Genomic DNA, 27,792 nt, shown 5'->3' on the forward strand with positions numbered 1-27,792 from the left:
ACCAGGTCCGATGGACCGACCCCAAATAACTCCTCTTCCTTTATACGGCAATACACCTTTGTGCCGTTTGGAATCTGCATCACCTGACCACTGTCGTGTCCATAACATCTTCTGGCAGTTATGGACATCGCATTTACTCTTGATGCCAGAGTGCAAATATCCCTCTGTGCATCTCGCATATATAGAAATGCATCCTTTAAATGCTCTATAGTCAATAAAATACTGTCCCTGTCAAGGGTATCAATATTTTTAGTCAGGGAATCCGACCAAGCCACCCCAGCTCTGCACATCCAGGCTGAAGCGATCGCTGGTCGCAGTATAACACCAGTATGTGTGTATATACTTTTTATGATATTTTCCAGCCTCCTGTCAGCTGGTCCTTGAGGACGGCCCTATCTATAGACGGTACCGCCACTTGTTTTGATAAGCGTGTGAGCGCCTTATCCACCCTAAGGGGTGTTTCCCAACGCGCCCTAACTTCTGGCGGGAAAGGGTATACCGCCCATAATTTTCTATCGGGGGGAACCCACGCATCATCACACACTTTATTTAATTTATCTGATTCAGGAAAAACTATGGTAGTTTTTTCACATCCCACATAATACCCTCTTTTGTGGTACTTGTAGTATCAGAAATATGTAACACCTCCTTCATTGCCTTTAACGTGTGGCCCTAATAAGGAATACGTTTGTTTATTCACCGTCGACACTGGATTCAGTGTCCCTGTCTGTGTCGACCGACTAAAGTAAACGGGCGTTTTAAAAACCCCTGACGGTGTTTTTGAGACGTCTGGACCGGTACTATTGTTTGTCGGCCGTCTCATGTCGTCAACCGACCTTGCAGCGTGTTGACATTATCACGTAATTCCCTAAATAAGCCATCCATTCCGGTGTCGACTCCCTAGAGAGTGACATCACCATTACAGGCAATTGCTCCGCCTCCTCACCAACATCGTCCTCCTACATGTCGACACACACGTACCGACACACAGCACACACACAGGGAATGCTCTGATAGAGGACAGGACCCACTAGCCCTTTGGAGAGACAGAGGGAGAGTTTGCCAGCACACACCAAAAACGCTATAATTATATAGGGACAACCTTATATAAGTGTTTTCCCTTATAGCATCTTTTTTATATATTTCTAACGCCAAATTAGTGCCCCCCCCCCCTCTCTGTTTTAACCCTGTTTCTGTAGTGCAGTGCAGGGGAGAGTCTGGGAGCCTTCCCTCCAGCCTTTCTGTGAGGGAAAATGGCGCTGTGTGCTGAGGAGATAGGCCCCGCCCCTTTTTCGGCAGCCTCGTCTCCCGCTCTTAACGGATTCTGGCAGGGGTTAAATATCTCCATATAGCCTCCGGAGGCTATATGTGAGGTATTTTTAGCCAAAATAGGTATTCATTTGCCTCCCAGGGCGCCCCCCTCCCAGCGCCCTGCACCCTCAGTGACTGCCGTGTGAAGTGTGCTGAGAGGAAATGGCGCACAGCTGCAGTGCTGTGCGCTACCTTTAGAAGACTGAGGAGTCTTCTGCCGCCGATTCTGGACCTCTTCTTACTTCAGCATCTGCAAGGGGGCCGGCGGCAAGGCTCCGGTGACCATCCAGGCTGTACCTGTGATCGTCCCTCTGGAGCTGATGTCCAGTAGCCAAGAAGCCAATCCATCCTGCACGCAGGTGAGTTCACTTCTTCTCCCCTAAGTCCCTCGTTGCAGTGATCCTGTTGCCAGCAGGACTCACTGTAAAATAAAAAACCTAAGCTAAACTTTTCTAAGCAGCTCTTTAGGAGAGCCACCTAGATTGCACCCTTCTCGGCCGGGCACAAAAATCTAACTGGCTTGGAGGAGGGTCATAGGGGGAGGAGCCAGTGCACACCACCTGATCGGAAAGCTTTACTTTTGTGCCCTGTCTCCTGCGGAGCCGCTATTCCCCATGGTCCTTTCAGGAACCCCAGCATCCACTAGGACGATAGAGAAAACCAGATAGCGCTTTTATATTTTATTTATATATATATATATATATATATATATATATATATATATATATATATATATATATATATATATATATATATATCTATCCATATCCAATTTCCCACTCACTGCGCGCCAATGTGCCCCCCCTTTCTTTTTTCCAACCTCTGAAGCGTTCAGCAGGGGAGAGTCCAGGGAGCCAGCGTTCCTCATGCAGCTCTGTGGAGAAAATGGCGCTGGTTAGTGCTGAGGGTTCAAGCTCCGCCCCCCCCAGCAGCGGCCTTCGGTCCCTCTTCAATTTTCACAAAAATGGCGGGGGATCATCTATTTGCTGCCTCCGCAGCCTAATCGCACCTTATTGCCCAAAAACGAGGTTTATTGCTGCCCAGGGCGCCCCCCCCTGCACCCATCGGTGCTGTCTGTGTGTTGTGTATGGGAGCAATGGCGCGCAGCTTACCGCTGCGCGCCTTACCTCATGAAGATCTGAAGTCTTCTGCCACCTGAGATGTCTTCTTGTTTCTCATACTCACCCGGCTTCTATCTTCCGGCATCTGTGAGGAGGACGGCGGCACTGCTCCGGGACGAACCCCAGGGTGAGACCTGTGTTCCGACTCCCTCTGGAGCTAATGGGTGTCCAGTAGCCTAAGAAGCAGAGCCTATCAGTTAAGTAGGTCTGCTTCTCTTCCCTCAGTCCCACGATGCAGGGAGCCTGTTGCCAACAGGACTCCCTGAAAATAAAAAACCTAACAAAATTATTTTTCCACAGAAAACTCAGGAGAGCTCTCTGCAGTGCACCCATTCTCCTCTGGGCACAAGATCTAACTGAGGTCTGGAGGAGGGGCATAGAGGGAGGAGCTAGTGCACACCCATAGGAAAAGTTCTTTTAGGTGCCCATGTCTCCTGCGGAGCCTGTCTATACCCCATGGTACTTACGGAGTCCCCAGCATCCTCTAGGACGTAAGAGAAATGATGCTAGTGAGCCAGTCTACAGAACCAATTCAATAGCTGCAAGCCGGCAGGAGCGGGGAAGCGAGATAATTGAATTGCCCCCACTGTGCAGAATATGAGCAGCCTATTTATAAATGCCACCACTGCAAATCTACCAGCTAGTGATATTATTTATGCCCCACACTCTAAACTTCCAAACGTGTCAACATATGACCCATGAAATAAAGCAGATTGCCGTTTCTACCGTTCCGGCCATGACAGACTTCTGCAGCTCCTGCTACATCTGTGGGACAGAGTCTCAAGACGAAGCTGCTTTAACAATGCCGTCCCTAACACCTGTATAAAATAGCATGTATGGAAGGAAGATTTGCCTGGCTGTAGGTCAGTCTACTACCTCCAGCCTGCTTACGAGGAGTCTGGTTATTTCCGGTGTATTCTACAGCCCAGTGATAACCCCGGCTATATGTTACTGTAAAAAGGAGTAGCTTTACGGGCTCTTTAAGGATTAACAACAGAACAGCCTTTAGCAACACAGCTAAAATATAACAAGTTAAAACACTATCAACTTTCAGACACTGATGAAACAGTAATCCATTCAGATGTACTGGAGATATCTCCGCAGGCAACACATTTTGTTCTTGAATTACACATCCCATCATAATGTCAGTACTGTGCCCCTAAGAATGCCAGGAACATGAGTTATATCCTTGGCTGACCTGAGAATGTAAAATACCAGCCATGTAACTAACTGAGCACATAAATCAATAAGGAATTCACCCATCCTGGTGCCACAAAATGCATGTAGAAGTTTTTACATTTAACCCTTTAATTACAAGACACAATTTGTAGATCCGCAACTAGTTCAGATTGTTTCCACAGTTCTACAGGGCACAATGAAACGGACTCCATTCCCTAACTCCACCCCCCCCCCCCCCACCACCCCAGCAAGTCACATGTTGGCTTTCATTTATTCTGCAATGATACTGGTTAGTAACAAATGGCAATAGAGAAAGGTATGTACAGAAGACAAATGACCTACCAATATGTGGAGGACCCAGGCAGACATGGTTGTAAAACACTCCACACGGAGTGCGCCCTGGTCAGAATCAAGCTCCCAATCGAATATTAAATTTACAAGTTATCTTTTATAGCATTACACACAGTATCCACAGATCTATTAATGCAGGCTGGCAAGAGACCAGATTCAGATCTTCATTGATTTTGCCTCATGTACCTATCATTATAGTGATGTCCTACATTGTACTTTGTTTTAATGAGTAAAGGGCCCTACACACTGGCCGATCCGCCGCCGAGCTGCCCGACGGCGGATACGGCAGAGAAGTTTCTTCACTCCCCCTGTCACCCGGCTGCATTGAAGTGCAGGCAAATATTGACGAGATCGTCCATATTGGCCTGCATGTACAGCCGACGGGGGACCAGCGATGAACGAGCGCGGGGCCGCGCATCGTTCATCGCTGGAGCCACCACACTGAAAGATATGAACGAGTTATCGTTCATTTATGAACGAGATCGTTCATATCTTTCAAACAAATCGGCATGTGTGTAGGGCCTATAAAAGTAATGATGTTGGGGAACAGACTAAACACTTAGCTGGCCAATGAAAGTGTACAGATGACGGCCATTTTTAATGGAGGTATACAAATGGCCATTCAGATATACAAAATTCCCAGAAAGGCGTTTTATAAACTCTCGCTGGTAAGAAAGGGTTAACTTAGCCCAACCACTCATCAATATCAAGCAATTAGAAAACAAAGGCTGAATGATATGTAGGTCATGTGTTTTAGTATGGACATAAAGCAAACTGTACAGTTTCAACACAATACACAAACTCACTTTATTGTGGACATTTTGTAAAAAAAAAAAACTGGATAGTTATAGAATTTTCAGCTCCACCTTCTCTTCTTCATCAATATAAAAAACACCTCTAAGCAAAGCGCATTAAATGTGAATTAAGTCAGGTAACCTCGAACAGTGCCCCTATAAGTTCCCACTTACTCCTGTAGCACATTTTCCTCCGCTTGAAATTAAGGACTGTGATGTTTTTGGCAGAGCTGATTGTTATGTTGAGCTGCATGACTAACGTGACCTCGGAGTCCATTTTCCCAGAGCAGAAAAGATCAACTCGAAACACTGCCAAGAGAAATAAAAAGCTGTTTATGACATACTGAATGTTTTTTTTAAAGGGGGTCCATACATTTAGTGTGCTACTAGTTAACCTGGGCAAAGGTACAGGCAATTTAGAAACATATGAAAGACTTGGATTAAAAAAAATAAAAACAACAACAACAACAACAACAACAACAACAACAACAACAACAACAACAACAACAACAACAACAACAACGCAAGAAAATGATCATTGTCTGAGCACACAACCTCATCACTTATACCCACTTTTCAGACATCAGAATCAGGAAATTGCCAGGTCTAGCACGCCGGCAAATTTGCCAGGTCTCAGCTCTATGACCTTGGTCAGGAGCAGATTCGGGGACCCTGAACTTAGTCCCAGGTCGTTTGCATTAAGACCTACCTAAATCTCGAGTTGATGCGCGTTCATGCACAGAAGAAAAAGAAAAAAACACCTTAGGAATTTTGAATTAGGTCTGAAAGGGTATAACATACACTAACAATATACAGGTCACACGTTCCCCTGCACCTACTATTAGGTTGTTGAAACAAAGCTATATTTGTGTTACTTCAAAATACATAGACCAAATTACTAAAAATCACACACCTACAGGCATGTCTAGTCTTCCAATTGTACGTTATGTATACACATGGGTGCCTGTATTTCAATTTACTAGTTGAGCACATAGTTAGGAGAGATGGCTACGTCAATAAAAGACATAAGAAATAATTCCTATATGAGGTTTTTTTGTTTTTTTTTTATACTACAGCCCTTTATATGTAAATAATATGGAAGTAGCAGTGCCATAATTACTCGGAACAATGTACTAGTATCCTTTATAGTGTAAAAAAAGAAAGCTAATAAAAGGTTACATTTAGGCATTACCCAGCTTGCTGGTACCTGCAGTTATCGTAAATATAAAAAAATAAGAATTTACTCACCGGTAATTCTATTTCTCGTAGTCCGTAGTGGATGCTGGGGACTCCGTAAGGACCATGGGAATAGACGGCTCCGCAGGAGACTGGGCACACTAAAAGAAAGATTTGGTACTACCTGGTGTGCACTGGCTCCTCCCTCTATGCCCCTCCTCCAGACCTCAGTTAGGATACTGTGCCCGGAAGAGCTGACACAATAAGGAAAGGATTTTGAATCCCGGGTAAGACTCATACCAGCCACACCAATCACACCGTATAACTCGTGATATTTTACCCAGTTAACAGTATGAATAACAACTGAGCCTCTCAACAGATGGCTCAACAATAACCCTTTAGTTAGGCAATAACTATATACAAGTATTGAAGACAATCCGCACTTGGGATGGGCGCCCAGCATCCACTACGAGAAATAGAATTACCGGTGAGTAAATTCTTATTTTCTCTGACGTCCTAGTGGATGCTGGGGACTCCGTAAGGACCATGGGGATTATACCAGAGCTCCCAAACGGGCGGGAGAGTGCAGATGACTCTGCAGCACCGAATGAGAGAACTCAAGGTCCTCCTCAGCCAGGGTATCAAATTTGTAGAATTTTGCAAACGTGTTTGCCCCTGACCAAGTAGCAGCTCGGCAAAGTTGTAAAGCCGAGACCCCTCGGGCAGCCGCCCAAGATGAGCCCACCTTCCTCGTGGAATGGGCTTTCACTGATTTAGGATGCGGCAAACCAGCCGCAGAATGCGCCAGCTGAATTGTGCTACAAATCCAGCGAGCAATAGTCTGCTTAGAAGCAGGAGCACCTATTTTGTTGGGTGCATACAGGATAAAAAGCGAGTCAGTTTTCCCGACTCCAGCCGTCCTGGAAACATAAATTTTCAAGGCCCCGACTACGTCCAGTAACTTGGAATCCTCCAAGTCCTTAGTAGCCGCAGGCACTACAATAGGTTGGTTCAAGTGAAAAGCTGATACCACCTTAGGGAGAAACTGGGGACGAGTCCTCAATTCTGCCCTATCCATATGGAAAATCAGATAAGGGCTTTTACACGACAAAGCCGCCATTTCTGACACACGCCTGGCCGAAGCCAAGGCCAATAACATGACCACTTTCCACGTGAGATATTTGAGATCCACGGTTTTAAGTGGTTCAAACCAATGTGATTTTAGGAAACCCAACACCACATTGAGATCCCAAGGTGCCACAGGAGGCACAAAAGGGGGCTGAATATGAAGCACTCCCTTTACAAAAGTCTGAACTTCAGGCAGTGAAGCCAGTTCTTTCTGGAAGAAAATCGACAGAGCCGAAATCTGGACCTTAATGGAACCCAATTTTTGGCCCATAATCACTCCTGACTGTAGGAAGTGCAGAAAACGACCCAGCTGAAATTCCTCTGTGGGGGCCTTCCTGGCCTCACACCACGCAACATATTTTCGCCAAATGCGGTGATAATGGTTTGCGGTTACTTCTTTCCTGGCTTTTATCAGCGTAGGAATGACTTCCTCCGGAATGCCCTTTTCCTTTAGGATCCGGAATTCAACCGCCATGCCGTCAAACGCAGCCGCGGTAAGTCTTGGAACAGACAGGGCCCCTGCTGTAGCAGATCCTGTCTGAGCGGTAGAGGCCATGGGTCCTCTGATAACATTTCTTGAAGTTCCGGGTACCAAGCTCTTCTTGGCCAATCCGGAACCACGAGTATCGTTCTTACTCCTCGCCTTCTTATTATTCTCAGTACCTTTGGTATGAGGGGCAGAGGAGGGAAACACATAGACCGACTGGTACACCCACGGTGTCACTAGCGCGTCCACAGCTATCGCCTGAGGGTCCCTTGACCTGACGCAATATTTCTTTAGCGTTTTGTTGAGGCGGGACGCCATCATGTCCACCTGTGGCCTTTCCCAACGGTTTACCAACAGTTGGAAGACTTCTGGATGAAGTCCCCACTCTCCCGGGTGTAGGTCGTGTCTGCTGAGGAAGTCTGCTTCCCAGTTGTCCACTCCCGGAATGAACACTGCCGACAGTGCTATTATGTGATTTTCCGCCCATCGGAGAATCCTTGCGGCTTCTGCCATCGCCATCCTGCTTCTTGTGCCGCCCTGTCGGTTTACATGGGCGACTGCCGTGATGTTGTCTGACTGGATCAGTACCGGCTGGTTTTGAAGCAGGGGTTTTGCCTGACTTAGGGCATTGTAAATGGCCCTTAGTTCCAGAATATTTATGTGCAGGGAAGTCTCCTGACTTGACCATAGTCCTTGGAAGTTTCTTCCCTGTGTGACTGCTCCCCAGCCTCGAAGGCTGGCATCCGTGGTCACCAGGACCCAGTCCTGTATGCAGAATCTGCGGCCCTCTAGAAGATGAGCACTCTGCAGCCACCACAGTAGAGACACCCTGGTCCTTGGAGACAGGGTTATCAGTTGATGCATCTGAAGATGCGATCCCGACCACTTGTCCAAGAAGTCCCACTGGAAGGTCCTTGCATGGAACCTGCCGAATGGAATTGCTTCGTATGAAGCCACCATTTTTCCCAGGACTCGTGTGCAGTGATGCACCGATACCCGTTTTGGTTTTAGGAGGTCTCTGACTAGAGATGACAGCTCCTTGGCTTTCTCCTGCGGGAGAAACTTTTTTCTGTTCCGTGTCCAGAATCATCCCCAGGAACAGTAAGCGTGTGGAAGGAACCAGTTGTGACTTTGGGATGTTTAGAATCCAGCCATGCTGTTGTAGCACTTCCCGAGATAGTGCTACTCCGACCAGTAACTGCTCCCTGGACCTCGCCTTTATTAGGAGATCGTCCAAGTACGGGATAATTAAAACTCCCTTTTTTCGAAGGAGTATCATCATTTCTGCCATTACCTTGGTAAACACCCTCGGTGCCGTGGACAGTCCAAACGGTAGTGTCTGGAATTGGTAATGACAATCCTGTACCACAAATCTGAGGTACTCCTGGTGAGGAAGGTAAATTGGGACATGCAGGTAAGCATCCTTGATGTCCAGGGATACCATGTAATCCCCCTCGTCCAGGCTTGCAATAACCGCCCTGAGCGATTCCATCTTGAACTTTGATTTTTTTATGTATGTGTTCAAGGATTTCAAATTTCAAATGGGTCTCACCAAACCGTCCGGTTTCGGTACCACAAACAGTGTGGAATAGTAACCCCGTCCTTGTTGAAGTAGGGGTACTTTTACTATCACCTGCTGGGAATACAGCTTGTGAATTGCCTCTAGTACAGCCTCCCTGCTCGAGGGAATTGACGGTAAGGCCGATTTGAGGAAACGGCGGGGGGGAGTCGTCTCGAATTCCAGCTTGTACCCCTGAGATACTACTTGAAGGATCCAGGGATCCACCCATGAGCGAACCCACTGATCGCTGACATTTTTGAGGCGGCCCCCCACCGTACCTGGCTCCGCCTGTGGAGCCCCACCGTCATGCGGCGGATTTGGAAGAAGCGGGGGAGGACTTTTGTTCCTGGGAACCTGCTGCGTGGTGCAGCTTTTTTCCCCTTCCTCTGCCTCTAGACAGAAAGGATCCGCCTTTTCCCCGCCTGTTTTTCTGGGTTCGAAAGGACTGCACCTGATAGTACGGCGCTTTCTTAGGCTGTGAGGGGACATGGGGTAAAAATGCTGACTTCCCAGCTGTTGCTGTGGAAACAAGGTCTGAGAGACCGTCCCCGAATAACTCCTCACCCTTATAAGGCAAAACTTCCATGTGCCTTTTTGAATCTGCATCCCCTGTCCACTGCCGAGTCCATAAGCCTCTCCTAGCAGAAATGGACAATGCACTTATTCTAGATGCCAGCCGGCAGATCTCCCTCTGTGCATCTCTCATGTACAAGACTGAGTCTTTTATATGCTCTATGGTAAGCAATATAGTGTCCCTGTCCAGGGTGTCAATATTTTCTGACAGGGAATCTGACCAAGCAGCAGCAGCACTGCACATCTACGCTGAAGCAATAGCTGGTCTCAGTATAACACCCGTAATGTGTATATATAGACTTTAGGATAGCCTCCTGCTTTCTATCAGCAGGTTCCTTTAGGGCGGCCGTATCCGGAGACGGTAGTGCCACCTTTTTAGACAAACGTGTGAGCGCTTTATCCACTCTAGGGGGAGTTTCCCAACGTGACCTATCCTCTGGCGAGAAAGGGAACGCCATTAGTAATTTTTTTGAAATCACCAATTTCTTATCAGGGAAAGCCCACGCTTCTTCACACACTTCATTTAATTCTTCAGATGGGGGAAAAACGATTGGTAGTTTTTTCTCCCCAAACATAATACCCTTTTTTGAGGTACCTGGGTTTATATCAGAAAGGTGTAAAACCTCTTTCATTGCCTCAATCATGCCACGAATGGCCCTAGTGGACATTAAATTTGACTCGTCGTCGACACTGGTATCAGTATCCGTGTCTACATCTGTGTCTGCCATCTGAGGTAGTGGGCGTTTTAGAGCCCCTGATGGCCATTGAATTGCCTGGGCAGGCACGGGCTGAGAAGCCGGCTGTCCCGTATTTGGCCTGTCGTCAAATTTTTTATGTAAGGAGTCGACACTTGCACGTAATTCCTTCCATAAGTCCATCCACTCAGGTGTCTGCCCCGCAGGGGGTGACATCACATTTATAGGCATCTGCTCCGCCTCCACATAAGTCTCCTCATCAAACATGTCGACACAGCCGTACCGACACACCGCACACACACACAGGGAATGCTCTTAAAGGAGACAGGACCCCACAAAAGCCCTTTGGGGAGACAGAGTGAGAGTATGCCAGCACACACCAGAGCGCTATATAATGCAGGGACTAACTGAATTATGTCCCCTATAGCTGCTATAATATTTACTGCGCCTCAAATCAGTGCCCCCCCCCCCTCTCTTTTTTACCCTTTTCTGTAGTGTAGACTGCAGGGGAGAGTCAGGGAGCTTCCTTCCAGCGGAACTGTGAGGGAATAATGGCGCCGGTGTGCCGAGGGAGATGGCTCCGCCCCTTTTTCGGCGGACTTTTCTCCCGCTTTTTTCTGTATTCTGGCAGGGGTAATTACCACATATATAGCCTCTGGGGCTATATATTGTGGTTATTTTGCCAGCCAAGGTGATATTATTGCTGCTCAGGGCGCCCCCCCCCCAGCGCCCTGCACCCTCAGTGACCGGAGTGTGAAGTGTGTATGAGGAGCAATGGCGCACAGCTGCAGTGCTGTGCGCTACCTTGGTGAAGACGGATGTCTTCTGCCGCCGATTTTCCGGACCATCTTCTTGCTTCTGGCTCTGTAAGGGGGACGGCGGCGCGGCTCCGGGAACGAACACCAAGGACGGGTCCTGCGGTCGATCCCTCTGGAGCTAATGGTGTCCAGTAGCCTAAGAAGCCCAAGCTAGCTGCAAGCAGGTAGGTTCGCTTCTTCTCCCCTTAGTCCCTCGTTGCAGTGAGCCTGTTGCCAGCAGGTCTCACTGTAAAATAAAAAACCTAACATATACTTTCTTTCTAGGAGCTCAGGAGAGCCCCTAGTGTGCATCCAGCTCGGCCGGGCACAGAAATCTAACTGAGGTCTGGAGGAGGGGCATAGAGGGAGGAGCCAGTGCACACCAGGTAGTACCAAATCTTTCTTTTAGTGTGCCCAGTCTCCTGCGGAGCCATCTATTCCCCATGGTCCTTACGGAGTCCCCAGCATCCACTAGGACGTCAGAGAAACAATTAATGTTATTCTTTTACCACCACACATTCACAATGTTTTTATATTATTTTTTTAACGTACAGGTAACGCAAGATCAGTGTTTGTGCTCATCATCTATACGAATCTTGCACTGGGGAAGAGCCACCTACAGCTGATGCACCTCAATATCTACGGGATACCTACACTCTACATCGGATGTAAAGGACCCTACACATTTAAAAATCGCCGCCGAGCTGCCCAGTGGCGGATACGGCCGACGGGCGACCCGGCGGCGGGGGGGCAGCAAAGTTTCTTCACTCCCCCCCGTCACCATAGAAGTGCAGGCAAATATGGACGAGATCGTCCATATTGGCCTGCAGGCACAGCCAACGGGGCACCGGCGATGAACGAGCGCGGGGCCGCGCATCGTTCATCGCTTGTGCCTCCACACTGAAAGATATGAACGATATCTCATTCATTAATGAACGAGAGCGTTCATATCTTTCAGAGAGATCGAACATGTGTAGGGCCTATTAGGTGCATGAACATCGCTGCAATGTTCTGCGTCTCTAAGTTGCTTATTAATTAATGTTTGTAGAAAATCCCCTGAATATACCCATATACACAGGGTACCTGCAAACATTAAGTATTTACCCAAATTAATCTATGGGGGACCGCAACAAATAATAAGATTTTACTTACCGATAAATCTATTTCTCGGAGTCCGTAGTGGATGCTGGGGTTCCTGAAAGGACCATGGGGAACAGCGGCTCCGCAGGAGACAGGGCACAAAAAGTAAAGCTTTTTCCGATCAGGTGGTGTGCACTGGCTCCTCCCCCCACGATCCCCCTCCAGACTCCAGTCAGGTACCGTGCCCGGACGAGCGTACACAATAAGGGAGGATTTTGAATCCCGGGCAAGACTCATACCAGCCACACCAATCACACCGTACAACTTGTGATCTAAACCCAGTTAACAGTATGATAACAGCGGAGCCTCTGAAAGATGGCTTCCTTCAACAATAACCCGAATTAGTTAACAATAACTATGTACAATTTATGCAGATAATCCGCACTTGGGATGGGCGCCCAGCATCCACTACGGACTCCGAGAAATAGATTTATCGGTAAGTAAAATCTTATTTTCTCTATCGTCCTAGTGGATGCTGGGGTTCCTGAAAGGACCATGGGGATTATACCAAAGCTCCCAAACGGGCGGGAGAGTGCGGATGACTCTGCAGCACCGAATGAGAGAACTCCAGGTCCTCCTTAGCCAGAGTATCAAATTTGTAAAATTTTACAAACGTGTTCTCCCCTGACCACGTAGCTGCTCGGCAAAGTTGTAATGCCGAGACCCCTCGGGCAGCCGCCCAAGATGAGCCCACCTTCCTTGTGGAGTGGGCCTTTACAGATTTAGGCTGTGGCAGGCCTGCCACAGAATGTGCAAGTTGGATTGTGCTACAGATCCAACGAGCAATCGTCTGCTTAGACGCAGGAGCACCCATCTTGTTGGGTGCATACAATATAAACAACGAGTCAGATTTTCTGACTCCAGCTGTTCTTGCAATATATATTTTTAATGCTCTGACAACGTCCAGTAACTTGGAGTCCTCCAAGTCACTTGTAGCCGCAGGCACTACAATAGGCTGGTTCAGATGAAATGCTGACACCACCTTAGGGAGAAAATGCGGACGAGTCCGCAGTTCTGCCCTGTCCGAATGGAAAATCAGATATGGGCTTTTGTAAGATAAAGCTGCCAATTCTGACACTCTCCTGGCAGAAGCCAGGGCTAGAAGCATGGTCACTTTCCAAGTGAGATATTTCAAATCCACCTTATTTAGTGGTTCAAACCAATGAGATTTTAGAAAATCCAAAACTACATTGAGATCCCACGGTGCCACTGGAGGCACCACAGGGGGCTGTATATGCAGCACTCCCTTAACAAAGGTCTGGACTTCAGGGACTGAAGCCAATTCTTTTTGAAAGAAAATCGACAGGGCCGAAATTTGAACCTTAATAGATCCCAATTTGAGACCCATAGACAATCCTGATTGCAGGAAATGTAGGAATCGACCCAGTTGAAATTCCTCCGTCGGAGCACTCCGATCTTCGCACCACGCAACATATTTTCGCCAAATTCGGTGATAATGTTGCACGGTTACTTCTTTCCTTGCTTTAATCAAAGTAGGAATGACTTCTTCCGGCATGCCTTTTTCCATTAGGATCCGGCGTTCAACCGCCATGCCGTCAAACGCAGCCGCGGTAAGTCTTGAAACAGACAGGGACCCTGCTGAAGCAAGTCCCTCCTTAGAGGTAGAGGCCACGGATCTTCCGTGATCATCTCTTGAAGTTCCGGGTACCAAGTCCTTCTTGGCCAATCCGGAACCACTAGTATCGTTCTTACGCCTCTTTGCCGTATAATTCTCAATACTTTTGGTATGAGAGGCAGAGGAGGAAACACATACACCGACTGGTACACCCAAGGCGTTACCAGCGCGTCCACAGCTATTGCCTGCGGATCTCTTGACCTGGCGCAATACCTGTCCAGTTTTTTGTTGAGGCGAGACGCCATCATGTCCACCATTGGTCTTTCCCAACGGGTTACCAGCATGTGGAAGACTTCTGGATGAAGTCCCCACTCTCCCGGGTGAAGATCGTGTCTGCTGAGGAAGTCTGCTTCCCAGTTGTCCACTCCCGGGATGAACACTGCTGACAGTGCTATCACATGATTCTCTGCCCAGCGAAGAATCCTTGCAGCTTCTGCCATTGCACTCCTGCTTCTTGTGCCGCCCTGTCTGTTCACATGGGCGACTGCCGTGATGTTGTCCGACTGGATCAACACCGGTTTTCCCTGAAGCAGAGGTTCTGCCTGGCTTAGAGCATTGTATATTGCTCTTAGTTCCAGAATGTTTATGTGAAGAGACGTTTCCAGGCTTGTCCATACTCCCTGGAAGTTTCTTCCTTGTGTGACTGCTCCCCAGCCTCTCAGGCTGGCGTCCGTGGTCACCAGGATCCAATCCTGTATGCCGAATCTGCGGCCCTCCAATAGATGAGGACTCTGCAACCACCACAGAAGAGACACCCTTGTCCTTGGAGACAGGGTTATCCGTAGGTGCATCTGAAGATGCGACCCTGACCATTTGTCCAACAGATCCCTTTGGAAAATTCTTGCGTGGAATCTGCCGAATGGAATTGCTTCGTAAGAAGCCACCATTTTTCCCAGGACTCTTGTGCATTGATGTACAGACACCTTTCCTGGTTTTAGGAGGTTCCTGACAAGCTCGGATAACTCCTTGGCTTTTTCCTCCGGGAGAAAAACCTTTTTCTGAACCGTGTCCAGAATCATCCCTAGGAACAGCAGACGAGTTGTCGGTATTAACTGGGATTTTGGAATATTCAGAATCCACCCGTGCTGTTTTAGCACTTCTTGAGACAGTGCTAATCCCATCTCTAGCTGTTCTCTGGACCTCGCCCTTATTAGGAGATCGTCCAAGTATGGGATAATTAATACGCCTTTTCTTCGAAGAAGAATCATCATCTCGGCCATTACCTTTGTAAAGATCCGAGGTGCCGTGGACAATCCGAACGGCAGCGTCTGACACTGATAGTGACAGTTTTGTACAACGAACCTGAGGTACCCCTGGTGTGAGGGGTAAATTGGAACGTGGAGATACGCATCCTTGATGTCCAAGGATACCATAAAGTCCCCCTCTTCCAGGTTCGCTATCACTGCTCTGAGTGACTCCATTTTGAACTTGAACTTCTTTATGTACAGGTTCAAGGACTTCAGATTTAGAATAGGCCTTACCGAGCCATCCGGCTTTGGTACCACAAAAAGAGTGGAATAATACCCCTTCCCTTGTTGTAGAAGAGGTACCTTGACTATCACCTGCTGAGAGTACAGCTTGTGAATGGCTTCCAAAACCGTCTCCCTTTCGGAGGGGGACGTTGGTAACGCAGACTTCAGGAAACGGCGAGGTGGATCTGTCTCTAATTCCAACCTGTACCCTTGAGATATTATCTGCAGGATCCAGGGATCTACCTGCGAGTGAGCCCACTGCGCGCTGTAATTTTTGAGACGACCGCCCACCGTCCCCGAGTCCGCTTGAGAAGCCCCAGCGTCATGCTGAGGCTTTTGTAGAAGCCGGGGAGGGCTTCTGTTCCTGGGAAGGAGCTGCGTGTTGCTGTCTCTTCCCTCGACCTTTGCCTCGTGGCAGATATGAATAGCCCTTTGCTCTCTTATTTTTAAAGGAACGAAAGGGCTGCGGTTGAAAAGTCGGTGCCTTTTTCTGTTGGGGAGTGACTTGAGGTAGAAAAGTGGATTTCCCGGCTGTAGCCGTGGCCACCAAATCTGATAGACCGACTCCAAATAACTCCTCCCCTTTATACGGCAAAACTTCCATATGCCGTTTTGAATCCGCATCGCCTGTCCACTGTCGCGTCCATAAAGCTCTTCTGGCCGAAATGGACATAGCACTTACCCGTGATGCCAGTGTGCAGATATCCCTCTGTGCATCACGCATATAAAGAAATGCATCCTTTATTTGTTCTAACGACAGTAAAATATTGTCCCTGTCCAGGGTATCAATATTTTCAATCAGGGACTCTGACCAAACTACCCCAGCACTGCCCATCCAGGCAGTCGCTACAGCTGGTCGTAGTATAACACCTGCATGTGTGTATATACTTTTTTGGATATTTTCCATCCTCCTATCTGATGGATCTTTAAGTGCGGCCGTCTCAGGAGAGGGTAACGCCACTTGTTTAGATAAGCGTGTTAGCGCCTTGTCCACCCTAGGAGGTGTTTCCCAGCGCTCCCTAACCTCTGGCGGGAAAGGGTATAATGCCAATAATTTCTTTGAAATTATCAGCTTTTTATCAGGGGCAACCCACGCTTCATTACACACGTCATTTAATTCTTCTGATTCAGGAAAAACTATAGGTAGTTTTTTCATACCCCACATAATACCCTGTTTAGTGGTACCTGTAGTATCAGCTAAATGTAACGCCTCCTTCATTGCCAAAATCATATAACGTGTGGCCCTACTGGAAAATACGGTTGATTCGTCACCGTCACCACTGGAGTCATCGCCTGTGTCTGGGTCTGTGTCGACCGACTGAGGCAAAGGGCGTTTCACAGCCCCTGACGGTGTTTGAGTCGCCTGGACAGGCACTAATTGATTGTCCGGCCGCCTCATGTCGTCAAACGACTGCTTTAGCGTGTTGACACTATCCCGTAGTTCCATAAATAAAGGCATCCATTCTGGTGTCGACTCCCTAGGGGGTGACATCCTCATATTTGGCAATTGCTCCGCCTCCACACCAATATCGTCCTCATACATGTCGACACACACGTACCGACACACAGCAGACACACAGGGAATGCTCCTAACGAAGACAGGACCCACTAGCCCTTTGGGGAGACAGAGGGAGAGTTTGCCAGCACACACCAAAAGCGCTATATATATATATATATCAGGGATAGCCTTATAATAAGTGCTCCCTTATAGCTGCTTTGTTATATCAAAATATCGCCATAAATGTGCCCCCCCCTCTCTGTTTTACCCTGTTTCTGTAGTGCAGTGCAGGGGAGAGACTTGGGAGCCGTCCTGACCAGCGGAGCTGTGAGAGGAAATGGCGCCGTGTGCTGAGGAGATAGGCCCCGCCCCTTTTCTGGCGGGCTCGTCTCCCGCTATTTAGAAACATTAGGCAGGGGTTAAATATCTCCATATAGCCTCTAGGGCTATATGTGAGGTATTTTTAGCCATTATAGGTAATCATTTGCCTCCCAGGGCGCCCCCCTCCCAGCGCCCTGCACCCTCAGTGACTGCCGTGTGAAGTGTGCTGAGAGGAAAATGGCGCACAGCTGCAGTGCTGTGCGCTACCTTTTGAAGACTGCAGGAGTCTTCAGCCGCCGATTCTGGACCTCTTCTGATTTCAGCATCTGCAAGGGGGCCGGCGGCGTGGCTCCGGTGACCATCCAGGCTGTACCTGTGATCGTCCCTCTGGAGCTTGATGTCCAGTAGCCAAGAAGCCAATCCATCCTGCACGCAGGTGAGTTGACTCCTTCTCCCCTCAGTCCCTCGCTGCAGTGATCCTGTTGCCAGCAGGCATCACTGTAAAATAAAAAACCTAGCTAAACTTTTTCTAAGCAGCTCTTTAGGAGAGCCACCTAGATTGCACCCTTCTCGGCCGGGCACAAAAATCTAACTGGAGTCTGGAGGGGGATCGTGGGGGGAGGAGCCAGTGCACACCACCTGATCGGAAAAAGCTTTACTTTTTGTGCCCTGTCTCCTGCGGAGCCGCTGTTCCCCATGGTCCTTTCAGGAACCCCAGCATCCACTAGGACGATAGAGAAATCTACTGCGATCTCCGTTTCAGATTGCTAAGCAGCCTCCATATGTGCCGTTTATTTGCTGAACTTACAAAGCTATGGAATGCCTTGACCCTGGTAGCCAACGCCATCTCCAGATGGCGCTAGCCGTTGTAGCCTATGAGCTACTTTTCCATAAAAGGTACCGGTAGATGTGCAGAACAGCACTGGTGTCCCGAAGAAGTTATCGCATTAGTGACCACATCTAACACAGCAGGAATAGGCTAATTCCGAAGCCCCAGCCGGTGTTTTTTTAATACACTCAATGTGATCCATAATCTTTTTGCCGCAAATAGCTGCGATAACTATATAATAATTATAGATTATATAACCCAGGGAATCCCAACCACAAGACACGCTTACAGTCCAGGTTTTAAGGATAATCATAACTAACATAATTAGTTATCTTGACCACCTGTGCTCAAGCATGGATCTCACTAAAACCTGGCCTGTTAGTGTGCCTTGAGAATAGAGGTTGGGAAACACTGGCATAAACAGATAGTAAATATGCCCCTAAGCGCAGAAAGGCACAGCAAGAAGATAAACCACAGCCTGCAGGGGGATGCAGGTAATCTACCGGCTGTTTGTATCACAGCATCCAGGATACAGACGCCGGAACCCCAACAGCCAGTGAAATGCCGGCAGCCGCAATCCGCAGCCCTTTATTCCTACTTGGTCCACGCCACCACCCGAGTGGGTATATAACCTCTGGCGAGCGAATGGATCGCGGTGAGCCTCTGAGGGGACTCGCTGCCTCCAAGCTGGGATTCCGTTGTCGGTATAGTGACAGCCGGCATCTCGTCTGCCGGTCTCTCATACTGTATGTTTTCCACTGAAGGCAGGCAGAGACCTACTGCATATTACTGCACATGTACATTAGGAGAAAATACCAGACACTGCGTTAAGGCTCATCTCTGAATCAGGCCCAGTAACCTCAATAAGGTTACCCTATCTCTGAATCAGGCCCAGTAACCTCAATAAGGTTACCCTATCTCTGAATCAGGCCCAGTAACCTCAATAAGGTTACCCCATCTCTGAATCAGGCCCAGTAACCTCAATAAGGTTACCCCATCTCTGAATCAGGCCCAGTAACCTCAATAAGGTTACCCCATCTCTGAATCAGGCCCAGTAACCGCAATCATGACTAGTCAGATGGGAACAATACAAACCAAAAACAAACTTAAAATACTAAAAGCATAGTATTACAGACACATGAAAGCCAATGGGCAGGGTTGAATTGTAACAGTTTTTAACTCACACTTCATGTTCTGAGATACCTAATTCATTGTTTTTATTACTGTAATTCTAATTACAGTAATTAACAGCTATTCAACAGTTGGAAAACATCTACAGTTTCACTAGCATTGCCACATGTAAAATTTGCTATAATCCAAGATGAAACATTAATAGATTAGATTTTTTTTCTAGTATGCATGTAAACTCATGAAAAGTATAAAATAAAGTAGAGATGTCATCAAGCCTCAAACCACAAAAAGTGGAACAAAAGACTCCCATAATATAGAAATATAACATTCTGTGGCTGAAGCCACAAACCGCTATAGAATCAATAGACTAGGCACTTTTGCTGGGCATACATGGCTGGATAAAATGCCTGTCAGACTGAAAAGACATTTTATCTGGCAGCCTCAGACAGTGCCGATATCACAGGCATACACAGAGTTCTCTCAGTGTGTGGCACCCGATATCGGTGATCCGCCACCAGGGGAGACATTCCTGCATTCCTTCTAATGTGAACAGGAAGGAACAGGGCATACACTGTTCGATGCGGCCAATCAGATGCTTCGAAAATATTGCGTTGGACGGACATGCTGGATGAACCAATATGCCCAACCAATCAGTCCAAAAATATTGGTCGGCTGCATACATACTTCAATTATCTGGCCGATCTGCTGATAATTATCTGGCCAATCGGCCAGATAATCGTAGCGTGTATGCCCAGCATTAGGCGTACTGCACCACATGCAATAATTCCAATATATGCAATAATTTATATTACCACTAGGTGTCCCCGCTGCAAGATTTCCCTACAAATCTTAGGGCTCAATCCAAATAGCTATTTCAACAGCAACTACTCTCCCCTTTGTGGATAACTGGATTGACTCCTTTAAGAGTTCATACCTACTTTAGGTGTCACCTTACTGATTAGCTGTGAATATATTCATTTTCCAGTTCTAGGAAGCAGAAGCAACTTCTAAAATACTAATTCACCTGATAAGGAGCGGGGAACATCCCCCTGCGTTGAGATATTGGTCTGTGGTAAGTCCATTGCTAAAGGATTGTCCACATGAAACCCTAGTCTGTATTCCACCTGCAGAAGAGGAACATAAAACAGCATAAGGGACAAAGCTACAAAGACAACAAGTGAAATGCAAGCAAAAAAAACCAAAAACAAAACCTCACATTTTTACAGATATGCTGCTTAAGATAAAACTACTAAAACATCCTCTCAACTAACTTGAATAAAATTATATATAAAAAAACAAAAAACATAAAAACACGTCCCACCCACCAATCTTTGAGGAAGGGTACAGTAAAAAAGTGACCACGCCGAGTATTGTGACCAGCAGGTAATGGGCTGTCTTCGTACCCAAGACTCATCCTGAGCTACACATAAAGCCGAGGGACCCAGAATGCAAAGCAAAATATGAATCTAGTGGCAGATACACATAAGAGAAATAACCCACACAGCGTCCAGCTGTGTAAAACTCACACTTGCCTACTTTCGTAAAAGCATGTCAGGGAGATTGTGAAAGTAACACCTATCAGCGCGGACATATACTGCTACGTCTGAGAGGCGCGTCATGAAAAGGACTTGCATCCAAATGTAAAGGAGCCCCAACGTTAGTAAGATCTACTTGCTGAAGAAAGACACTGATATTTTGAAGCATTTGTTTGTGTATTGTGTTTTACAAGAGGTTCCATATACTTAGGGGGTTTTGGGATCTGCACAGGATAGGATGCAAAATACTAAAGCATGAACAGAAATAATATCATGAACCAACGTACAATTATCGAGTTGACCCTATGGGTCAAAAACCTCATTATTGTTTGGTTGGCGGTGCCCCCAGAAATTAGTTCAGAAAAAAAAAAAAAAAAAAAAAAAACTATACTTTGAGAGGGTTTGCATAAAGGCAAAAGACTGTTTGGTCTTTCTGGGGCACACTTTAGTCGTAATATGAGAAAAGTTTATTTGTAATAGAGAATATAGTAAAACTTAACATTTAATGCTGTCATATAAAAACTTCAAAACAATCAAAAACACATAATAAAATATTATTAAACAAGTGACTCCCAGTGTTTCTTCCCGTAGTTATTGATATGTGCAATCCAAGTCATATATATTGCACCAGATTGTGCGTCATAACATGAAGACACCTTTGGAGTGAATAATGATCAAGGTAATGTTAATCAGAGCGACACTCTTGTGTTTTGTTCTTCTATCTATGACCTATATAGAATTCATTGAAGTATCACATACATAGAACAAAAACATGGGGCTGTTCTTCTCGTCGATCAGCAGCTCTTATGCTGTTGGTACCTGTTCGTATTGATATATGTTGGAAGTGAAGTTTGTCTGAATTAATATTAAGGATCACAATAGAATTTTGAGAATCAGAAAAACAGAAAGAATACCGGACACTTCTGCCTTCACTCATCTGCTGCCATCGAATGAGCAATGAGAGAGTGTCATGCGCCTATTTTATTGGTATTGAAAAAGGTGAGGTACACTTCTGCTGTCCCAGGTGTCTTGGTAGTTCAGCCTATGTAATTCTACAGTACCCGATATTCCCAGAAGGTCCCCCTTTCCGGTACGGATCAGGCCCAACACTGCTTGGCTTCCAAGATCAGATGGGATCGGGCATAGCCAGTGCAGTGTGACTGTAGATAATGGATAATCGTCACAGATAATCGCCTATATTACCTGTATTGGATGACAGAGTGTATATTGAAAAAGTGTGTATATATAGAAGAATGAAGCAATGGCCCAATGTGGGAGACAAGAATTAGAAAAAGTGAGAAAAAAAAAAAAAAAAGATACGTTTTACACTTCTGCTGTCCAGTGGGAAGTCTCTGTTTGAATCAACATTGCAGAGCACAACCATATACTGGATGAGAGAGTGTAAAATTGAAGAGTTATAGAGACAAGTATAAAATCATTTTTGTGTTTAATGAATCAAATGGTCTGAAAAAAATGAAAAAAATTCAAGGTAATAAATATCAGATCCTTCAAATCACAAGGTGCTAGTTAAAAAAGGCACTTACATCCTTGTAGTCTATCATAAGATAAATGATACTTAATCTGTAGTCATACCACATTAGCAGTCCTAGTTCTATAGTTTTGCTGGGGTGCGCTCCCTGGGTCACTACGGGTACTATTTCTTTCTGTGGGAAGGCAAAGTTCTCCTCACTGGACAGTTTATCAGCAGTACTTCCTTGTTCTGGTATAACACGGTGTCCTCAAAGAAAGAATTGGTATATAGTGAAGTCCCGTAGGGTTCAAATGGATTATAAGAATTTACAATCACATATACAGTGTATCGTAAAGGAAATTTTAATCCGCCTGGGTGCGGCGGACCTACGTACCGGACTTAGTGGGGTGTCAGCAATGTCCACCCAATTGCGCTTGTAGTATCCCTTCCTTTAATCCTGTCGATTCCAATATTGGTTCTTCCCTAGTTCACCTTTACCTCTCCATCCAAGTGGGGGGTTTCCGTAAATAGGAAAAAATACCAATATAGTGAAGTATTGCTTGTGTTTAGGTGTAAGAATTATTTATTCATAAAGTGCAGGTAAATATAATAATATTTTAAAAATTAAAGACGTCTTGATCACAATAACAAATTTAAAATCCACCACAGATTAGTGGACCCACGTACCAGAGGTTGTAGGGTGTCACAACGCGTTTCTGCCCTCTGGGGGCCTTTCACCTTGAGAAAGGCCCCCAGAGGGCAGAAACGCGTTGGTGACTGATTGGAGGGACCTGCTGGAGCCAGAGGGAATACGCTGATTGCTGCTATATACCCCGGGGAGCTACATTGCAAGCGCTGTTTGGGTGGGCCACTGTGACACCCTACAACCTCTGGTACGTGGGTCCACTAATCTGTGGTGGATTTTAAATTTGTTATTGTGATCAAGACGTCTTTAATTTTTAAAATATTATTATATTTACCTGCACTTTATGAATAAATAATTCTTACACCTAAACACAAGCAATACTTCACTATATTGGTATTTTTTCCTATTTACGGAAACCCCCCACTTGGATGGAGAGGTAAAGGTGAACTAGGGAAGAACCAATATTGGAATCGACAGGATTAAAGGAAGGGATACTACAAGCGCAATTGGGTGGACATTGCTGACACCCCACTAAGTCCGGTACGTAGGTCCGCCGCACCCAGGCGGATTAAAATTTCCTTTACGATACACTGTATATGTGATTGTAAATTCTTATAATCCATTTGAACCCTACGGGACTTCACTATATACCAATTCTTTCTTTGAGGACACCGTGTTATACCAGAACAAGGAAGTACTGCTGATAAACTGTCCAGTGAGGAGAACTTTGCCTTCCCACAGAAAGAAATAGTACCCGTAGTGACCCAGGGAGCGCACCCCAGCAAAACTATAGAACTAGGATTGAACTTTTTGGGAAATTGATAACCGTCCCAGCTGGGAGATTGCAGCACCTTTGAACTGAAGCGCCATCTGTACATTTGTTTTTGTGTAATACCACATTAGCAGACTATTGGGTATATGCAATTGCGGTCGAATTGACGCAAATGCCGAAAAACGGGGCATTTTCAACACAAAAAAAATTATTCGACAATGCAATACAGTAATTTGACAAAAAAACGACCGTTTCAAATTCGACTTTTTGCAATTCGACAGTTGTCAAATTCGACATGTCTGCAAAAGGTAAAAATGCGGCTTCTCGACAAAAGTATATTCAATTGAAGAATGTCGATTCGACAACAGTGCTTTTCGATAGTAATTTTCGTCAATTTCAGTCCGCCTCATTTTGCTGGCGGGATCTAATAAAAAAAATGTAAAACATATTTTTTTGTTTTTTTTTTATTGCTAATAGCATATCTATTTATATTAGAAGGGATTATGTACTTGGTTTGTCTATTAGTAGCCACAAGTATTATTTATATATTTTTTTAAAGAATATTTTTAATTTTTTTTTACGGACTAAAATAATATGGAGAGATCAGAGCATGTTTTTCAGTGGGAAGGGGTGGGAATGTGTAAAAACTCCTGGAAAAAAAATGCGTGGGGTCCCCCCTCCTAAGCATAACCAGCCTCTGGCTCTTTGAGTCAGTCCTGGTTGTAAAAATACGGGGGGGGGGAAATGACAGGGGATACCCCGTATTTTCACAACCAGCACCGGGCTCTGCATCCAGTCCTGGTGCCAAAAATACGGGGGACAAAAAAAACGTAGGGGTCCCCCGTATTTTTAACACCAGCACCGGGCTCCACTAGTCAGAGATAATGCCACAGCCGGGGGACACTTTTATATCTGTCCCTGCGGCCGTGGCATTAAATCACTAACTAGTCACCTCTGGCCGGGGTACCCTGGAGGAGTAGGGACCCCTAAAATCAAGGGGTCCCCCCCTCCAGCCACCCAAGTGCCAGGGATGAAGGCAGAGGCTGCCCCCCCCCATCCAAGGGCTGCAGATGGGGGGCTGATAGCCAAGTGACAAAAATAAAGAATATTGTTTTTTGTAGAACTACAAGTCCCAGCAAGCCTCCCGGCAAGCTGGTACTTGGAGAACCACAAGTACCAGCATGCGGGTGGGAAACGGGCCCGCTGGTACCTGTAGTTCTACTGCAAAAAAAATACCAAAATATCAACAGTACACGCACACCGTGAAAGTAAAACTTTATTACATACATACATACATACATACAAGTGAAATGCATGCTCAATCGGATTCAGGTCAGGTGATGGTCTTGGCCATTGCATAACATTCCACTTATTTACCTTAAAAAACTCTTTGGTTGCTTTCGCAGTATGCTTCGGGTCATTGTCCATCTGCACTGTGAAGTGCCGTCCAATGAGTTCTGAAGCATTTGACTGAATATGAGAAGATAATATTGCCCGAAACATTTCAGAATTCATCCTGCTGCTTTTGTCAGTAGTTACATTATCAATAAATACAAGGGAACCAGTTCCATTGGCAGCCATACATGCCCACTCCATGACACTACCACCACCATGCTTCACTGATGAGGTGGTATATTTTGGATCATGAGCAGTTCCTTTCCTTCTACATACTCTTCTCTTCCCATCACTCTGGTACAAGTTGATATTGTTCAATGATGTTGTTCCAGAACTGTAAAGGCTTTTTTTTAGATGTTGTTTGGCAAATTTGCATTTTTTATTAAGGATATCAATTAAGAAGGTTATGAATAAATCAAGTTTGTTTGTAAAAAGCTTCACAATATACATCAGTGTCAATTATCAATATGTGCCTGTGCCGCATTGTAATACCAACCAGATACTGAGGCAACAAAAGGTCCTGGAATTATTACATCAATATATGAGATCAAAATCAGCCATTTATATCTCTGAAAAATTTGGCATGTTTGATTAATTGTGAGCACACATCACTGGGATTACAATAAATAGCGGTTATGTAAGGATGGTATTACCAATTTGTGAATCATACATGTCTGGATTAGCTGTACACTTAAGACAGCATTATCTGTAGTAGTATCAATATCCATATATAAATCCTATGTCTCCTTCTTATATAATCTAATAAAGAGGTGCTAAAGCAGGCTTATTTTTAAGCTAGTACTGTGTGAATTTACAGTTTTATCAAGGATTTTGTTGTAATAGCAGGATATCAATTAAGGGGTATTGGTTAGTGAGCATACACCCCAATAGGGGCACCCCATAATACCCAATATTAAAGAACAATTTGCCATCATATACCGGTGCTATTGAAGGCAATAAGAGCCTCATATTTATAAATAATCAAACAGATAAACGGTCATCCGAGTATTTGCAGTGTTGTTCGCAACATTCTTATCACATTACTATATAGCAACAAATGTTGCATTGTGATTTACAGAATTGAGAACTCACCAAGAATGTTACAACACCAATACATTTAACCCTGTATAAACATCACTGGCAAAAGGAGTTAGTGGTTGTTTCTAACAAATTATTCAATAATTTTTTGAATCACAGGTATTTATTGATTTATAAATCAAGACAGCGTACCAGCATTTTCTTTTAAATACATCTCTATACACATAAAATAAGATTTTACTCACCGGTAAATCTATTTCTCGTAGTCCGTAGTGGATGCTGGGACTCCGTAAGGACCATGGGGAATAGCGGCTCCGCAAGAGACTGGGCACAACTAAAGAAAGCTTTAGGACTACCTGGTGTGCACTGGCTCCTCCCACTATGACCCTCCTCCAGACTTCAGTTAGGATACTGTGCCCGGAAGAGCTGACACAATAAGGAAGGATTTTGAATCCAGGGTAAGACTCATACCAGCCACACCAATCACACCGTATAACTCGTGATACTATACCCAGTTAACAGTATGAAATATAACTGAGCCTCTCAACAGATGGCTCAACAATAACCCTATAGTTAGGCAATAACTATATACAAGTATTGCAGACAATCCGCACTTGGGATGGGCGCCCAGCATCCACTACGGACTACGAGAAATAGATTTACCAGTGAGTAAAATCTTATTTTCTCTGACGTCCTAAGTGGATGCTGGGACTCCGTAAGGACCATGGGGATTATACCAAAGCTCCCAAACGGGCGGGAGAGTGCGGATGACTCTGCAGCACCGAATGAGCAAACTCTAGGTCCTCCTCAGCCAGGGTATCAAACTTGTAGACTCTTGCAAAAGTGTTTGAACCCGACCAAGTAACAGCTCGGCAAAATTGTAAAGCCGAGACCCCTCGGGCAGCCGCCCAAGAAGAGCCCCTTTCCTCGTGGAATGGGTTTTTACAGATTTAGGGTGCGGCAGTCCAGCCGCAGAATGTGCAAGTTGAATCGTGCTACAGATCCAGCGAGCAATAGTCTGCTTAGAAGCAGGAGCACCCAGCTTGTTGGGTGCATATAGGATAAATAGAGAGTCAGTTTTCCTGACTCCAGCCGTCCTGGAAACATATATTTTTCAGGGCCCTGACTACGTCCAGTAACTTGGAATCCTCCAAGTCCCAAGTAGCCGCAGGCACCACAATAGGTTGGTTCACATGAAACACTGATACCACCTTAGGAAGGAATTGGGAACGAGTCCTCAATTCCGCCCTATCCATATAAAAAAAAAAAAAAATCAGATAAGGGCTTTTGCATGATAAAGCTGCCAATTCTGATACACGCCTGGCCGACGCCAAGGCCAACAGCATGACCACTTTCCACGTGAGGTATTTTAGCTCCATGGATTTAAGTGGCTCAACCCAATGCAACTTCAGGTATTCCAACACCACGATAAAATCCCACGGTGCCACTGGAGGCACAAACGGGGGCTGACTATGCAGCACTCCCTTAACAAAAGTCTGAACTTCAGGCAGTGAAGCCAGTTCTATTTTGGAAGAAAATCGATAGAGCCGAAATCTGGACCTTAATGGAACCCAATTTTAGGCCCATAGTCACCCCTGACTCTAGGAAGTGCAGAAATCGGCCTAGCTGAAATTCCTCCGTTGGGGCCTTCCTGGCCTCACAGCACGCAACATATTTCCGCCATATGCGGTGATAATGGTTTGCGCTCACTTCTTTTCTAGCTTTAATTAGCGTA

General features: G+C 45.9%; 1 protein-coding gene and 1 pseudogene across 3 annotated transcripts in view; both read right to left on the reverse strand.

The window, feature by feature from the left end:
- The window catches only part of RYK (receptor like tyrosine kinase), a 432,692-nt gene that overhangs the window by 288,451 nt on the left and 116,449 nt on the right, over nt 1–27,792 (reverse strand). For all 3 annotated transcript variants that reach the window (XM_063915553.1, XM_063915552.1, XM_063915551.1), the window contains exons 3-4: nt 20,225–20,324; nt 4,931–5,065 (exon numbers count right to left, since the gene is read on the reverse strand). In XM_063915553.1, coding sequence (XP_063771623.1) covers nt 4,931–5,065; nt 20,225–20,324 — 235 coding nt within the window. The remainder of the gene's footprint in view (nt 1–4,930; nt 5,066–20,224; nt 20,325–27,792) is intronic.
- Nucleotides 21,785–21,903, reverse strand: LOC134913526 (5S ribosomal RNA; annotated as a pseudogene).

The sequence above is a fragment of the Pseudophryne corroboree genome, chromosome 4 (assembly GCF_028390025.1).
Source record: "Pseudophryne corroboree isolate aPseCor3 chromosome 4, aPseCor3.hap2, whole genome shotgun sequence".
In the NCBI taxonomy this organism is placed as follows: domain Eukaryota; kingdom Metazoa; phylum Chordata; class Amphibia; order Anura; family Myobatrachidae; genus Pseudophryne; species Pseudophryne corroboree.